Source organism: Bolinopsis microptera, chromosome 2, assembly GCF_026151205.1.
Source record: "Bolinopsis microptera isolate Bmic1 chromosome 2, MBARI_Bmic_1.0, whole genome shotgun sequence".
Classification (NCBI taxonomy): Eukaryota; Metazoa; Ctenophora; class Tentaculata; order Lobata; family Bolinopsidae; genus Bolinopsis; species Bolinopsis microptera.
In genome coordinates, this window is record NC_087073.1 from 17651256 (window position 1) to 17666630 (window position 15375).

The following is a 15375-nucleotide window of genomic DNA, read 5'->3' on the forward strand; positions in this document are numbered from 1 at the left end:
TTAGAGAGTGGACGATTAACGTTTGATTTGAGATTTAGTTTTGTTAAAGGGTTGATCTTTAGAGTAAGAATTCATAAGAAAATTACCGCGTTTCTGAATAAAGGCTTATAATGCCATCGACTCTATATCCGAATCGTATGTTAGTGCTACGGGTTAAGTGCTTTAGATAAGTAGATAGAGTATAACAATGGAGCAGTATATTTTGTAAGAGTAAATATAAAGGTTTAACTTAGTGACGAAAAGAATCTGTAATTTTTCTTTGTTAGTTTCTGTCCACAACATTTGCAAAATCGGCTATTTAAACGGCCAGCTTTCCTAGCCTCACGACGAGAGCCAACATCTCCCACTGCTAATGTAAATAGTACAATATCCTCCCTCCCGCCGCCCAATAGTCGATGTGAACTCTCAAATTTCCTCTTGAGTCGGAGATCAGCTGCTATAAATCTGGAACATCTACACTCAGCCCCTAACTTAATGGACAATGGGATATCCTTTTCTCTCTACTCATTTTTAGATTACCTCTTATACGTCACCCCGTGACTCTGGCACGTGCTGTTGACCGGATCTCAGATATGTAGTACCGTTCCCTCATTCGTATACATTTTTTGCGGCGCCCATTTTTCCCTTGATTTAAGCTTGATTAATTATTCTATCAGATTTCGTGTTATGGTAATTTCTATTAAATTTGTATGTAATGATTAATATGAATTAACAAGTGAACTTGATTTCAGTTAACTTCATGACCATTTCACATGATGAGTGGTCTCCCCTGGACAGTCCCCTGCAGATCAGAGCTCCTCTTGCAACCCTCAACTTCCTGATCGCCCTGGTCGGGATCTCCGGCAACATCTTCGTCCTATACGCCTCCATTGTGAAGCGAGCTCTGAAGATAGACCGTGTCTCACTGATCTTCCTGGAGAGTCTGGCCGTGTCTGATATCCTGATGTCAGTTACCGTGTATGTAACTACAGGGGTGACTATCCTGGCTCAGAGGTGGATCTTTGGGAGTGGGTTCTGCTACTTTACCAAGATAGCGACCATGTCAGCTACATACAATGAGACTCTGGCCATTGCCTTCCTCTCCATATACCGGGTCTGGATGCTGAGGAAGCCCCCTTCAGCTAGACAGGACCTCAACATGAAGGTGGTTTATGCGGTGGCTGCTGCACTTCACTTTGTGGGGGTGGGCGTGGTGTTGATTATATATGCTATACACCCAACCTGGAAACTATTGGGAGATCCCAGCAGTGATAACTGCAGCTACACTGACTTATTCACCATTGATGTGAAAGAGACCACCCCGACACACGGCCACAAAGGACTGTCCCTGATCCCAACTCTGGCCTTTGTGGTGATACCCATGGTGATCACAATTGGCACCACAGTCCTCATCTTCAAAGTCTTCGTAGGATACGACCACAAACTGGGGAGAAAGCACGACCGAGCCCTGAGAGTGATAAAACTGCTCCTCTTCGTGTGCGTCACATTTGTGTTGTCCTACACAGCTCTGATAATATCCTCCCTCTTCAACACCTTCAGAGGCTCCTCGCCGGCAGGACTGCGCGGCTCTGTCAACTACTTCATCGCTATTAACGTTATCAGCAACCCCTTCATCTATGTGGTTATCAGCCCTCATTTCAGAGGTTATCTCAGACAGTTCGGGAGGAAGGTTAAATCTGTTATAAAGAGGAGGAGACCATCTGTAGACTTGGAACCTAACAAGCAACACAGTTCCATTTTCAGGAGACACTCCACTTTCAATAAGAGTGAGAACAGCGAGGATTTGGTCACTAATAATTTCAATAAGGAAAATAGTGTGGATTTGGTCACTAATAATTTTGAAAAGGAGAATAGTGTGGATTTGGTCACTAATAATTTTGAAAAGGAGAATAGTGTGGATTTGGTCACTAATAATTTTGAAACGGAGAATAGTGTGGATTTGGTCACTAATAATTTTGAAACGGAGAATAGTGTGGATTTGGTCACTAATAATTTTGAAAAGGAGAATAGCGTGGATTTGGTTTCTAAATATAGGACCACTAGTATGTAATGTCAACAATTATTCAATAATATCAAGAATCGAGATATTTGTACCATGTGTGACACGAATAATTAACTGAATTGAATAATTATTACCCAATTTTGTTAGCATTTTGCTAAAAAACTTTTATTTGATGTTCCAATTTCTTTCAGTGTTATCCGATTAAATATTTACGGATTCCTTTAAATCTTTTAAATAACTATAACTTTTGATTTTGAATTTTGATATTAACGAATCATTGTACTATTTTTGAATTTTGATTATCTCCGATTTTTTCTTAGATTGAGTATTTCCAATGTTTCAACAGTATTCTAGCTTCTAGACTCTAGACTCTAGTATTCTAGCTTCTAGACTCTAGACTCTAATATTCTAGCTTATAGACTCTAGACTCTAGTATTCTAGCTTCTAGCTTCTAGACTCTAGACTCTAGTATTCTAGCTTTCAGACTCTAGACTCTAGTATTCTAGCTTCTAGACTCTAGACTCTAGTATTCTAGCTTCTAGACTCTAGACTCTAGTATTCTAGCTTCTAGACTCTAGACTCTAGTATTCTAGCTTCTAGACTCTAGACTCTAGTATTCTAGCTTCTAGACTCTAGACTCTAGTATTCTAGCTTCTAGACTCTAGACTCTAGTATTCTAGCTTCTAGACTCTAAACTCTAGTATTCTAGCTTCTAGACTCTAGTATTCTAGCTTCTAGACTCTAGACTCTAGTATTCTAGCTTCTAGACTCTAGTATTCTAGCTTCTAGACTCTAGACTCTAGTATTCTAGCTTCTAGACTCTAGACTCTAAAATTCTAGCTTATAGACTCTAGACTCTAGTATTCTAGCTTCTAGCTTCTAGACTCTAGACTCTAGTATTCTAGCTTTCAGACTCTAGACTCTAGTATTCTAGCTTCTAGACTCTAGACTCTAGTATTCTAACTTCTAGACTCTAGACTCTAGTATTCTAGCTTCTAGACTCTAGACTCTAGTATTCTAGCTTCTAAACTGTAGACTCTAGTATTCTAGCTTCTAGACTCTAGACTCTAGTATTCTAGCTTCTAGACTCTAAACTCTAGTATTCTAGCTTCTAGACTCTAAACTCTAGTATTCTAGCTTCTAGACTCTAGACTCTAGTAATCTAGCTTCTAGACTCTAGACTCTAGTATTCTAGCTTCTAGACTCTAGTATTCTAGCTTCTAGACTCTAGACTCTAGTATTCTAGCTTCTAGACTCTAGACTCTAGACTCTATTCTAGCTTCTAGACTCTAGACTCTAGTATTCTAGCTTCTAGACTCTAGACTCTAGTATTCTAGACTCTAGACTCTAGTATTCTAGACTCTAGACTCTAGTATTCTAGACTCTAGACTCTAGTATTCTAGCTTCTAGACTCTAAACTCTAGTATTCTAGCTTCTAGCTTCTAGACTCTAGTATTCTAGCTTCTAGACTCTAAACTCTAGTATTCTAGCTTCTATTGCGTAAAAATGCGTAACTTAACCATGCACCGAATATACTACTATTCCTACTAAATTTGATCTTTAATTTGAATATGACCGGTTATCTGATCTTTACGATGATAAGATGATAACATTACGAATCTTAAATAAACCATAAATGAATAAGCTCGTAAACCGTTCATCTATTATCTTATTATTAAGAGAAGTTGTGTACCCATTTGGGGCAGAAATGCTGCTTTTGTGTACGATTAGCCACGGCTGGGTGGTTTGTAACCCGCTGGCTGTTATTTCTTCATAACAGTAATTTAGGAATTACTGGTAGAAACAGTACATTTAATATAACCGGTAGTGTCACACTGCTCTTGAAGCTAATTTTTGGAACAACATAATTATCATAGAAGTTTCTGGAACCTTGAGCAATGTTTTGAAGCCCCCAAAATGTATAGTAATATTGAGACTATTTGTCACGAGAGCAGCTCAGAGAGTTTATCAAAAATTAGGGATAATTTTATAACTTAAAGATTTCTAACCATTAGTAGCTAGAGCAGACGCGGCAGTAAAGAGACCAATACCAATACCCAACCCCGAGTATGCAGTCGCTGCGGTATCAAGAGAGCCCTCATACTTCGCCACTTCCTCCTCTTCCATAGCAAAGCTCTTGACAGTCACCAGGTTTCCCAGTACTTCCTCTGCTAGAGAAGTCGATGCAGCCACCTGGATAACGGGTAGGGAGTTGAATATTTAATATGGCCCAAGTGGGAAAAATTACTCTTATATTCATGTACTTTTGTGGATGATTAAGGCGATAAAATTGAAGGAAATTCTATAATCATCTATTCTACTGAAATTCAGGTAGGAGAACACTCAGAACAGGTGCCATGGGACTTATGCTCTGGCTCTCTGATGTTGAAAAAAGGTCACATTTACTACAGATATTAGACTATTAGAGTTTTAAAGAATTGCCAACACACACCGGTCACTAATATCCACAATAACTTACATACCTTACTCGGGAATATTATAACCGGGATAAAGTGGTGGGTTTTGGAAGATTCCGCCATATTTTTCCCGGTCAAAAATTTTACCAGTCATAAAAAATTCCGCCGACTCAGATTATGGGGTTCCAAGGGGGTGGTGATCATCATATTTTACCTGAAGTCTCATATGTGCTAGAGAATACTTTTGAAGCAGTGGATGGAGGGCTGTAACTTTATTGGCGGTTGCTACCATAATTTTGTTATAAAAATCACAATTTGGTTATAGAAATCAGATTTCAGGGTGGACCGTGATTCTCACTTCTCTTGCCCATGAATCAGTGAATCGTAGAGAAGAAAACAATTTATATGTTATAGAAGAAAACGAAAATAATAATAATATATAATATATATTATAATAATAATGTCACTAAAGATTGATCGCTTCTCGTGTGCAGTGTGTAGACTAAAGAAAGAGTGAGTTTTTCCCGTTAAAGTAACTTGTGGCCACATCCCGCTAGAAGTGAGTAAACTGTGCCACTATTTCATGGTCCACGGTGGATTGATTACTGGAGCAGTTGAAGATGCAAAGCCAAGACGTTCCCCAATACCAAGCGGTGGGCAGGAAATTAAGCTCCGGCTGACCTTCAGAGCAGTAGCCCCATTAGCGGACAAAATGAAAGTCTTGTTAAGACAACAATACAACTTCGAATTTGACGGTCAGCAGCTCAGGGGGATATCAATAATGATAATGGCGGGGACATTAGCGATAATGAGAATGAGAATACGCTTTAATGAAGATTTGACTTATTATTGCTTAGATTTATTTTCCTTTAAATAGACGTGTCTTTTTTTTCTATTTCTGAGTAATATCAATAACTGTAAATTGAAATAACTTCTTTAACAAGTAACAAAAACAGAAATTTCGGTTGAAAATTTGTTGACCTCTGAAAAAAACTTGAAAGGTCGGCCACCGGTAAATACATGACCGGGATAATTTGGCGGGTTTTGGGAAAGTCCGCCATATTTTTCCCGGTCATTAACTTTCCCAATCATAAATTAACCCGCTATAATATTCCCGAGTAAGGTAAGTTAATATATAACAGTTGATGACAGCAATTGCCATGCAGATTACAGGTAGCCTGGTTGAGTTTTTAAAGAGCCAGTTGTCAGTTCAAACTTATCTGAAATCCGCACAATAAACTCTGTTTATCAAGATTTGTATATCTTAATAAACAGAGTTTTATAAACAATAGAAATGTTCCTAACCTGATCCTGAGCATGCCTAGAAGCAGCTCTAAGGAGAGACCCCATGAGACTACCGAGGGAGGTGAGAAGGAAAGCAGAGCAGAACAACACAGCAGTGAGACAGGGGGAGATACTGTAGAGGGAGATACAGGAGCCAGTGAACTGGACTGTGTTGCGGATACCCAGGGATATTATCTGTTTCAGCGAGCTTTTCACTTCTTGTACGTCTCCGGTTAATCTGTAAAGAAGCTGGGTTAGTTCATTGGGTTTAAGTTTTAAGATTACATAGTACCCTGTATTATAATGTGCTCTGTTGAAATCTATATATCGGTATTTTTATTTCAATCTCTAAAATGGCAGAGGTCCAGCTCCTAGATCGCCTCTCTTTTAAATCACTTTACAATGAATTCTAACAAAAAATCGTAATAAGCTGCTTCTTGATCGCCTGCCAGCAATCTCAACTTTGACACCTCAACAAAAATCAATTACTTTCTAACTACCACGCACCTGTTGATGAGTTCTCCAACTTTGTGGGTATCGTAGAAGGACATGTCCCGGAACACTAAGGACCTGAAGAGTGCAAGTCTGATCCGACAAGCAAACCTCTCTCCTATCCCAGACAGGACCGTGATGTAGAGAGCTGTACCGAGTGCCTGGGGAGAAAATGTGATTAGGAGCCCTCTTTAGAGATATTATGGAATATTTATTGAGATTTATTTTTTAATGTTAACGATTGATGTTGGATGTAAACGTAGCATGGACATTGAACAGGGTGGTTTTTAAAGGTATCTAATTCTAAATTCCGGGTATTTAAATTCCAGGTATTTAAAGTCCAGGTATTTAAAGTCCAGGTATTTAAAGTCCGGGTATTTAAATTCCAGGTATTTAAAGTCCAGGTATTTAAATTCCAGGTATTTAAAGTCCAGGTATTTAAAGTCTAGTTATTTCGTATAATTGTTTCAGGCAGCGGCTGAATCCTCCGTTATCACGGGATTGTAACTCTAAGTCTGAACACTCCAGGTCTATAATTAGTTATATATCGGCTGGTCGGAAGAGCAGGTGGTCTGCTACTATTACTATTTGATCGAGTTACGACAATATCTAATAAAATGTATTATAACAGTACTCGGTAGTTAATTAGATAACCGTAAGTGTATCACGGAGGGTTGAACAATGAAGAGATTTAATCCTCCCTCAGTGGATCTGTCCAGGTGCTGGATATAACATCAGACCCTTCATTTTCTTCGCAGCGACATTTTATCATTATGATGTCTGGTAGTGTAAAATGATTACACGGTTATGTCTAGATCTGACAACATGTTCGTCTGGCGATGTCTACAGTGTACCTTTCTAATATCATATACCGATTATTTAGTGAGAGTAAGTAAGCAGCAGCTGCATGTCTGGACCAATAATCATACCCAAACACCATTACCGGCCCGGGCATTAGTTTAAATTAATTATTTACTATTTTTAGTAGATTACTAATAGCTTAAGTGAGTATAGTAGTATGATCTGAGTACTAAGATCTAAGACTAATTAACACGCCTAATTATAAGAATTTTCTGTTTTACACGTACTCACTGAGGACCACAGTGTAAATATCAGACTTTTGTAAGCAGATTATTAGTAATATTATTAGTATTACAACAGAAGGAAGAAGTTGTTGGGGCCATTGTTAAATGGGTATGACATAATATGGAGGCCGGCAAAAGTGGGCTTTATTTTTTATACCATCTGGAAACTTAAACTAGAAACTTAAAACTGGAAAGATAAATAAGATGTAAAATTTAACCCAAAAGTATGTATTTGAATCGAGATACGCCGTACGCGTTTAAAACACTAACATGAAAGCAGTAGTATTTAAGAAGCTGTAGAGCAGGATGCCGTATAGTGCCGAGAAAGGTGCCGTGCGAGTAAGAGTTCAGTGAGTTGAGAGCTGTGGTGAGGTTCCCGAGTGCTAGGGGGATGAGGGTGTTGTAGTAGGCTACCCCTGCTGCTAACAACACGGCTAGTATCAGGGCCGGGATATCGTCTTTTAGATACCTGGCAGGGTGAAATGTTAGTGTGTACTGTTGATTGGTTCAATGATTACTCTAGTTTCATTAACTGTTAATCTTTTCAAGTTTTTAAAATGTAACGGGAAACCTGATCAGTGTGCTTTGAGCGAGCAAACAGTGTGCCATTAGTGAGCAAACAGTGTGCTCTTAGTGAGCAAACAGTTTGCTCTTAGTGAGCAAACAGTGTGCCCTTAGTGAGCAAACAGTGTGCTCTTAGTGAGCAAACAGTGTGCTCTTAGTGAGCAAACAGTGTGCTCTTAGTGAGCAAACAGTGTGCTCTTAGTGAGCAAACAGTGTGCTCTTAGTGAGCAAACAGTTTGCTCTTAGTGAGCAAACAGTGTGCTCTTAGTGAGCAAACAGTGTGCTTTGAGCAAACAGTGTGCTCTAAACTACCTGAGAATAGAAAAAGAATCCCCCTGAAACTCGCCCACATCCTCGTATCTGTTCAGGTTCCTGGTTAGTACCGTACTGTTCAGTCTCTGTGTGGTCTTGACTTTAGCAGCAGCTCGTAGAGAAGGGACACAGAAGTAATAGCCCACAGGAAACATGAGCGCCACAAACGTGGGACTGCATCCTTTCAGAGACCTCGCTGCTTGGACCACCTGCGCACTGCCTGAAATGTGGTTATTTAGTTAGGTTACAGCTCAGTCAGCAGTTCACTGTGGTTTGAATATTTGTGACAAACAAGCTGATGGTCTAACGGAGCTTTTGTAATTTGTAATGGACAGCTAGATAGTATAGTATGGTATAGATAGCAAGAGGAGGGATGGTGGTGATGAGTTCAATTAATGCATTATTTGCTTTGCTCTTAATGGCAAAGATTATTGTCTCCTGTCATTGGTCTATTCTCATGTGTTTTCCAACTTCCAAGCAATATAGCCCAGGAGGCACTTAGTGACAAAGGGAGGTGCGATACACCTCACAAAGACGACTAATTGAATTAATTAAAGGTTTTAGCTGCACAATAAGTTAGTCAGACAGTTCGACTGCTACTGCTTCTTTTGACATCACAATCGATTCACAAAGAAAGAACAAACCTTTTATTTCATTTGTAAAAAATAACATCATGCTGGTCACATACAAAGATGAAACGAACGTATACAGAACTAAATTTGTTTAGAAAATCATATTTGTAAAAAAATACCGAGAAACTCGAAAAAAAAAAAAAAAGGGGGGACTGAAAAAAGGATGCTCTGCCTGCTTCATGTTACTTGTTTTATAAATTACCATCTTTGTTCTTGAATTTGTCAGTTTCAACCAGCTCAGATGCTTTACAAACTGAGCACACAAACCTTTTAGCTTAAGTTCGAAACGTTTTCTTCATTTCTTGTCAAAATTTTGCACGAGTTAGGCTTTTTGAGAGTTTTTATCAGATGTTCAGTGTCACAATGATCGGTAATTTGTTTTTTAAGGTCCTATCAAATAATTAAATGTGGTCGTTAAACCGCCTGGTTCAGTTCAGCTTCAAGTCCTAAAATCTCCTCTGATACCCGACCCCGTGAAATGAACGCAATAAATCCCGATTATGAAGAAAATTATAATGTTCGAAAAATTACAGTTACAGTTTTATATATTTAAATCACAGTCCGACTACCTATGTGATGAAAAAGCAAACAAAACAGTCACATTCGGCAAGATAATACATGTATATATCACAGATAAGTTATGAAACCTTCTGGGCGTTTTGAGTCCATCGGGATAGAAAACCTCTAAAAAACAGTTGATATGACTTTAAAGATTGATGTTTTTACTAAGCTAAGAGTTAATTTTCTACCCAAAAGATGCCATTAAACTGTTTGAAAGAAAAGTTTTTAAAAATTGTGTATTTAATGCAAATGCAATATAGACATAAAATATGACTATATGCAGGTTCACATAAGCGGGCAACTTACTTAAACGTCAGTATTTTGTATTTCCTTTGTGGTTGTTAAAGACGTTCCTCTCAATGATATTCGGGCCATTGAATATACGCTGAGATGTTCGGATAAGGAACATTTTGTATATATATGTATATATAAGTCAAACCTGCTCAAGCTAGAGAGCCATGGCAGGGCCAGCAAGCAAGGCCCGGACCAAAACACACTGAGCCGAAAAGGTTTAAAAATAACAATACGTATGAAAAAATAGTAATAATAAAGGTATAAAGATACTGTAAAGGAGGGACAAACCGGGGCCCCTCCACGGGCCGAAGAGATAAATGTTCCTGTATGTTGGGAAAATTTGGTATTGATGGTCTTACTGTAGCAATATTTAAATGTGTATCAGCACACTTGCAAGAGAGCATAGTGGTCTTGACATGAGTCACTCGTGCTAACAGTTCTTGAAGATTTATAAACTGTCACCATTGCTTTTATAGAATGATATTCTTACAACAGTGCTTTTATTAGTTCAATGTCCACATTATACAACAGGACCCTCCTCTCATCTTTTACGATTGCAATTTTTGATGGCGACCTTTGTTTCGACGCCTGACAGACTAAGACCTTCTTTCACGGATGAATAGCGCTTTACTCCCTCGCGAATCTTTTTTCTTTCCTCTTCGACGTTTACTTCCTTGTCCATAAGGATGTAAATCTTCGGGATGTAGATGCTGAAGAGGAAGGCTGTTGAGGTGATGAAGATCACTACAGCACGCAGGACAGCTCGAACTTCTGGAGGAGAAAAACCGTAGCCTGCCAGGAACATGATGGAGCACAACAGCACCACAAATGTGGCACAAAATATGTTGAGGGACTCTCTGAAGTTGTGAGGAAACTTCCTCATCTTAAATGCCAGGACCAGGGTAATGAGGAACGATAGACCTGGCATAACTACTGGAATTATCAGGGTCTTGCTATTGATGCTGGTACACGTTAGGTACCAGGGTCTATGAGGCGCTTCCTGGTACCTCTTAAAGGCCCAGCTGGGTCCACCTCCGGTGTAGCTGTCAATGAGAAGGATGATGACTGTTATCGACAGGGTGAGCAAGTTGAAGGCAGTCTGGCCTGTTTTCTTAAGGAACACACCTAACTTGGGTGCCGAAAAATTTTGGGCAGCAGCAAAAATATCGTAAACTTTAACGCACTTATAGAGCAAGTTGGTAGATATCAAAGTAGCAAAAATTGCGAAGCAGTAATACTCCGCTGAGCAAGTTTCGGTCGAAGGTTTGAGAAGAGGAGTCAAAGCCGTAGGATACCCGATCAGCAAGCTTAGTAGAACCATATAGAGATAGCCTGGGTCGGAAGCTTTGATAACTGGCCTATCCTCATGTCTAAAGATGACAACACCGAAGACAATGACCATTGATATACCAAGCGGCATACTCGAAGCTCCCACAATAAATGTTGTTGAATTTGGCCTAATATATATTTCTGGGGCCAAGACACAAGCAGTGTGATTCTCAATGGCTGACATAGAGTGATCGCATGCTTTGCACAAATTGGTATTATATTCGATGCTGTATTGGTCAAGCTTGCAAGGTTCACAGGTCCAACAGCAGGGTACATATTGGACACTCTCGTCAAAAAGGCGATGGGTGCCTGGCCTGCAGGTATGCGAACAGGTTTTGTTGTAACCTGATATACTTTCTAGAAGATTTTCGTCACTGACTTCTATTCGGTCAAAAAATGCCCTTCCTAGTGTGCTGAAATTGCCTGTCTTCGTTCTGTAGACCCCGATCTTGTAGCCCATATTGACTGTCTTGTTGAACATCCTGATGGGTAGTGTTACATTCTTTTCCAGAGTAACATTCAACGTTCTATTCTCATTGGAAATTTCTTCGAACAGCTCTGTTCTGTAGTCCATCAAACAGTCATCTTTGGGTTGTTTATTTTTTGCCAGAATGGCATGAAGAGATTCTAGAATCAGCTCAACTCCTCCAACCATATAGGGAATCCAACTGGTAAGTTTGCAATTCTTTGGCTCGACCTGATCCTTTGGACATCTGTAACTCTGTACCTTCTCATAGATGTTGTCGATGAGGTCTCGTTTGTCAACCTGTCTCCAATCTTTGTTTAAATCTTTTAATGTTTGTTCCATTTTAATATTGAGGAGATCTGGTAGTTGAAGTATAAGAGTATTGTCTCCAGAGTTGTTGAGGATTTGTGCGTAGTCGTCCAGGTAACTTAATCGCCCGTTAGATAATCCAAGTATGTAGATTTTATCTCTGAATCCTAGGTTACCAACCATTTCTTGTAGCATCACTTTGGACGTTGATATAGAATTTTGGAGAATGAGTTGAACCCGTGAAGGAGTTCGGCCAGTTTCATTGTAGGTTTGCTTTATCCTTGGAATGTGTTCTTTGTATGTGACATCAGTTATTCGTCCACATCCTACTTTCTTGACGTAGCTGTTGTATATGTGCTCGGCCATATCTTTAGAATATTTGTGGTACCAAATGTCCATATATCGATAACCCATCTTTTCTAAGAATCGAATAGTTATTTCCGCTTCTTTGACTTCCGTGTCGATCATGGAAAATAGAGTTGGATATGTACTAGCTGTCATCAACTCATCATCATTAAACATGTAGACGAATGTGGGGATGTGGAATGAAGCTGTGGCTTGGGCAGATCCTTTGATGTAATCTTTCCTGTCGACTCCAGAAACTCCTACAACCTTTTTGTTGCTAGCAAGTGCAGCAGAGGCTCTTGCTGTGACAGCTGAACTCATGCACGTGTCATACATCTCGTATCCCAGAGTCTTGTTGAAATCCCTCTTGAATCTTTCATTTTCTTTGTCTATTATCATCTTAAGGACGATGGCCTTCTGGATGTTATATTCTTTAATCCCAGTGTAAGAGCAAGTTTGAACTGGTATTTTAGTGCCGTTATCATCGTCTGTGTACTCGAGCTGACCTATATTGAACATTCCTCCGATGATGAAGTCTCCGTCTTTTGCAGCAATTGGGGTATCAAGATACCGCACCCGACAAACTCCCTCGTCCTCACCAGCTATCGCTGGTAAAGCTAAGGCCAAGAGGAAAAATATTGCAAACATTACACAATATCTCACAATTGATGTGTTCTTTACAATTAGAACGGGTCCACTGATCTTATTCACGATCGTTCTTTAGTACCAAAACGGACACGGACACGTTCGTCGGACATGAATTAAAATTGTAATTTGTTGGTTATTAGGATTGTTTATCATTCTTTTATCACAATATGAATATATCCTCATATTCATCAGATGTTGCAAGCCTAAAATTGTTTCAATTTAAAATTGTAAGCATCTTATTATTGGTTCATTATTACATGTATGTGCAATGTCTCGAGGTTCAGATTGTGACTTATCGCTGTGCAGTGTGCAGTCACAATGCAATGAATTCAAATTAGATTTTATAAAGCATAAAATCATGCTTTGGGATATGTTTTGGTCTAACTACAGGAGTCTATTATGTTATTGTCGCTCCTTTGTTAGGACATTGCATCTTATTGTGTCTATTTTTGGTGTTTTGATGAAAGGACTATATAAAGATAATCTTTCAAATTATAACTTTATAATATACTAGAAAGCCTGTGGTAACAGGGACGAAGCTAGTAGTATTCTTTGAAAGAAAGTTTTAATCGCATCAAAAAAGATCCATCCCGACCGAAGATACAGCCGATTTGAATATAAAACACTTTAAACACAACGTAAATGTAATTACCACAAAACCGATCAAAATGACGTTAAAACAATCTTTGCACGTGCATGTGTGCATTAAACACCGTTGCTATGGAACCTTTTAGTTGTTACCTAAATTCCTTTTTTTTCATCTAATTTGCACGTGGGCGGTCGTACAGTGTACAGTGTACGTACAGAAAGAATTCTCTGAATTATAAGTAAGACTAGAAAACCCATGGTCACAGGGAGGAAGCTAATAGTATCCTTTGATAATAAGTTTTTATCGTATAAAAAAATATCCATCACAACCGAAGATACAGCCGATTAAAATATATCTCGCACTGAACACAACGTAATTACCACAAAACCGATCAAAATGACGTTAAAACAATCATTGCACGTGCATGCGCTTGTAACAAACCTCGTTACCATGGTTACTGTGCAACCTTTTGCTTTTTTGCCTAATTTGCACGTGGGCGTAGGGCCTGTCGTGATATCATGGATCGCTTAGGTTCCACCAGGATCTGGTAGTCCTCATAATTCTGCGGCCTCTATGTATCGTCATCTCGTACAACTCTTTAAGAATCTTAGGGATTTGGCATGTGAAAATTTGCAGCCTTCCAGACATTGATTGGGTTAACGAGGTGTCGTACGTCACCTCAAGATCGGGTGACAGGGGGCTGACCAGGCCAGAACCCAATTGATTGGGTCTGAGGTCACGTGATTATGAGCCTGAGGTCACGTGACTATGACGTCACCAGACCTTGTTCTCCGTTTCCTGCTCATTGGACCAGGTGAGCTTGCATGCTTGTGAATGTGGGTGTAAGTACAGCTGTACTGTAGATTATACCTAATTAACCCCTATAGAAACCGAAAATTTATTATCTGGCAGAAAGCTAGAAATTACCAAAATATCGACATTGTTATAAATTTATTTTGATGACCATTCCTGACCTAAAATTGCACGAGAAATCGATTAAACTTGGTTTCAGGACTCAACAATGCTTCTTTATGCCTTAAAATCCATGTTTTCAGCAATCAAGAGGCAGGAGCGGCGGTAGCTTTAAATCAATGGTTTACGTTATTTTTGTGAATTCGACCCCTGTTGTAAACAGTTATCTCACTTTGTAACTGCATATGTATCGAGGATAGCTTTACAAATAAGAGTATCAGTAAATAAAATTGCCACAAGTGTTTCTTTCACTCACTTCGATAAGACACATTGGAAATTCTTACTTCCATAAGATTCGGAATTTTTTTAAACGCCGAAAGTAATTCGGAATTTTATAAAAATTTATAATCCCACACTTTCAACCTTTAAAAAACGGTTTAAAACGAAAAACAAATTTTAATTTTCAAGTTTGGGCCCAAACGCTGAAAAATTTTTTTTCCCATTTTAAAACTAAAAAGGGCAAAGTTGGTCCCTAACCCAATTTTTGGGTTTTTTTTGATTCATTTAAAATTACTAGTAAATAAAAACACTTTCTTATAAAATTACTCACCGTTCAAATTGCATGACCAATGCCTAAAGTGTTAAATTAACTTTCGATTATTAGTTAAAATAAATTTAATCCATAAAAAACCAAAATTTTTCGTGTCCCCCCTAACTAAAAAATTTTTAATCGTTTTTTTAGACGGGAAAAACATTCGGGAATTTGAAAAAATGTAAAAAAATGATCAACAACCAGAAAAAGAAACCTTTATTGAAAAAAATTTTTATTTTTTTCCCTTTTTCCAAAGTATTTTCTTTATAAAAATTTTTTCCTTTTGTTTTTAAAGTTGGTTTGTACACCCGATAAGCGTAACGCGAAAATTTCAAAATTATGCCGAAATTTACGCGAAAATGCTAATTATGCGAAATAGGCAGAAAATGACAAAATTGCGGAATTGCGTGAAAATAATAAATTATCGAAATTGCGGAAAAACGGTAAATTGTGCGATCCCGCACCATCGCACCTAAATGGCCTCTGTGTTCAAGAACTAAACAGGAAGCGTGAACAAAATTGGTAACAAGGGATTTAGCGCA

The 15375-nt window shown here is 38.6% G+C and overlaps 2 protein-coding genes across 2 annotated transcripts in view; both read right to left on the reverse strand.

Moving 5' to 3' along the window:
- Window positions 1–15375, reverse strand: part of LOC134826290 (mitochondrial potassium channel ATP-binding subunit-like) — a 48751-nt gene that overhangs the window by 16064 nt on the left and 17312 nt on the right. The window contains exons 2-6 of the mRNA XM_063838619.1: window positions 8157–8376; window positions 7551–7749; window positions 6211–6356; window positions 5725–5941; window positions 4012–4195 (exon numbers count right to left, since the gene is read on the reverse strand). Of these exons, the coding sequence (XP_063694689.1) occupies window positions 4012–4195; window positions 5725–5941; window positions 6211–6356; window positions 7551–7749; window positions 8157–8311 (901 nt within the window). The 5' untranslated portion in view covers window positions 8312–8376. The remainder of the gene's footprint in view (window positions 1–4011; window positions 4196–5724; window positions 5942–6210; window positions 6357–7550; window positions 7750–8156; window positions 8377–15375) is intronic.
- On the reverse strand, window positions 9889–12756 carry LOC134811266 (metabotropic glutamate receptor 7-like). Its single transcript, XM_063818041.1, has one exon. The coding sequence runs from the start codon at window positions 12738–12740 to the stop codon at window positions 10185–10187; it is 2556 nt and encodes an 851-aa protein (XP_063674111.1). The 5' UTR covers window positions 12741–12756; the 3' UTR covers window positions 9889–10184.

Coding starts and splice junctions, on each gene's coding strand:
- LOC134811266 (XM_063818041.1), bottom strand. CDS start 12,740: ATGTTTGCAATATTTTTCCTCTTGGCCTTAGCTTTACCAGCGATAGCT.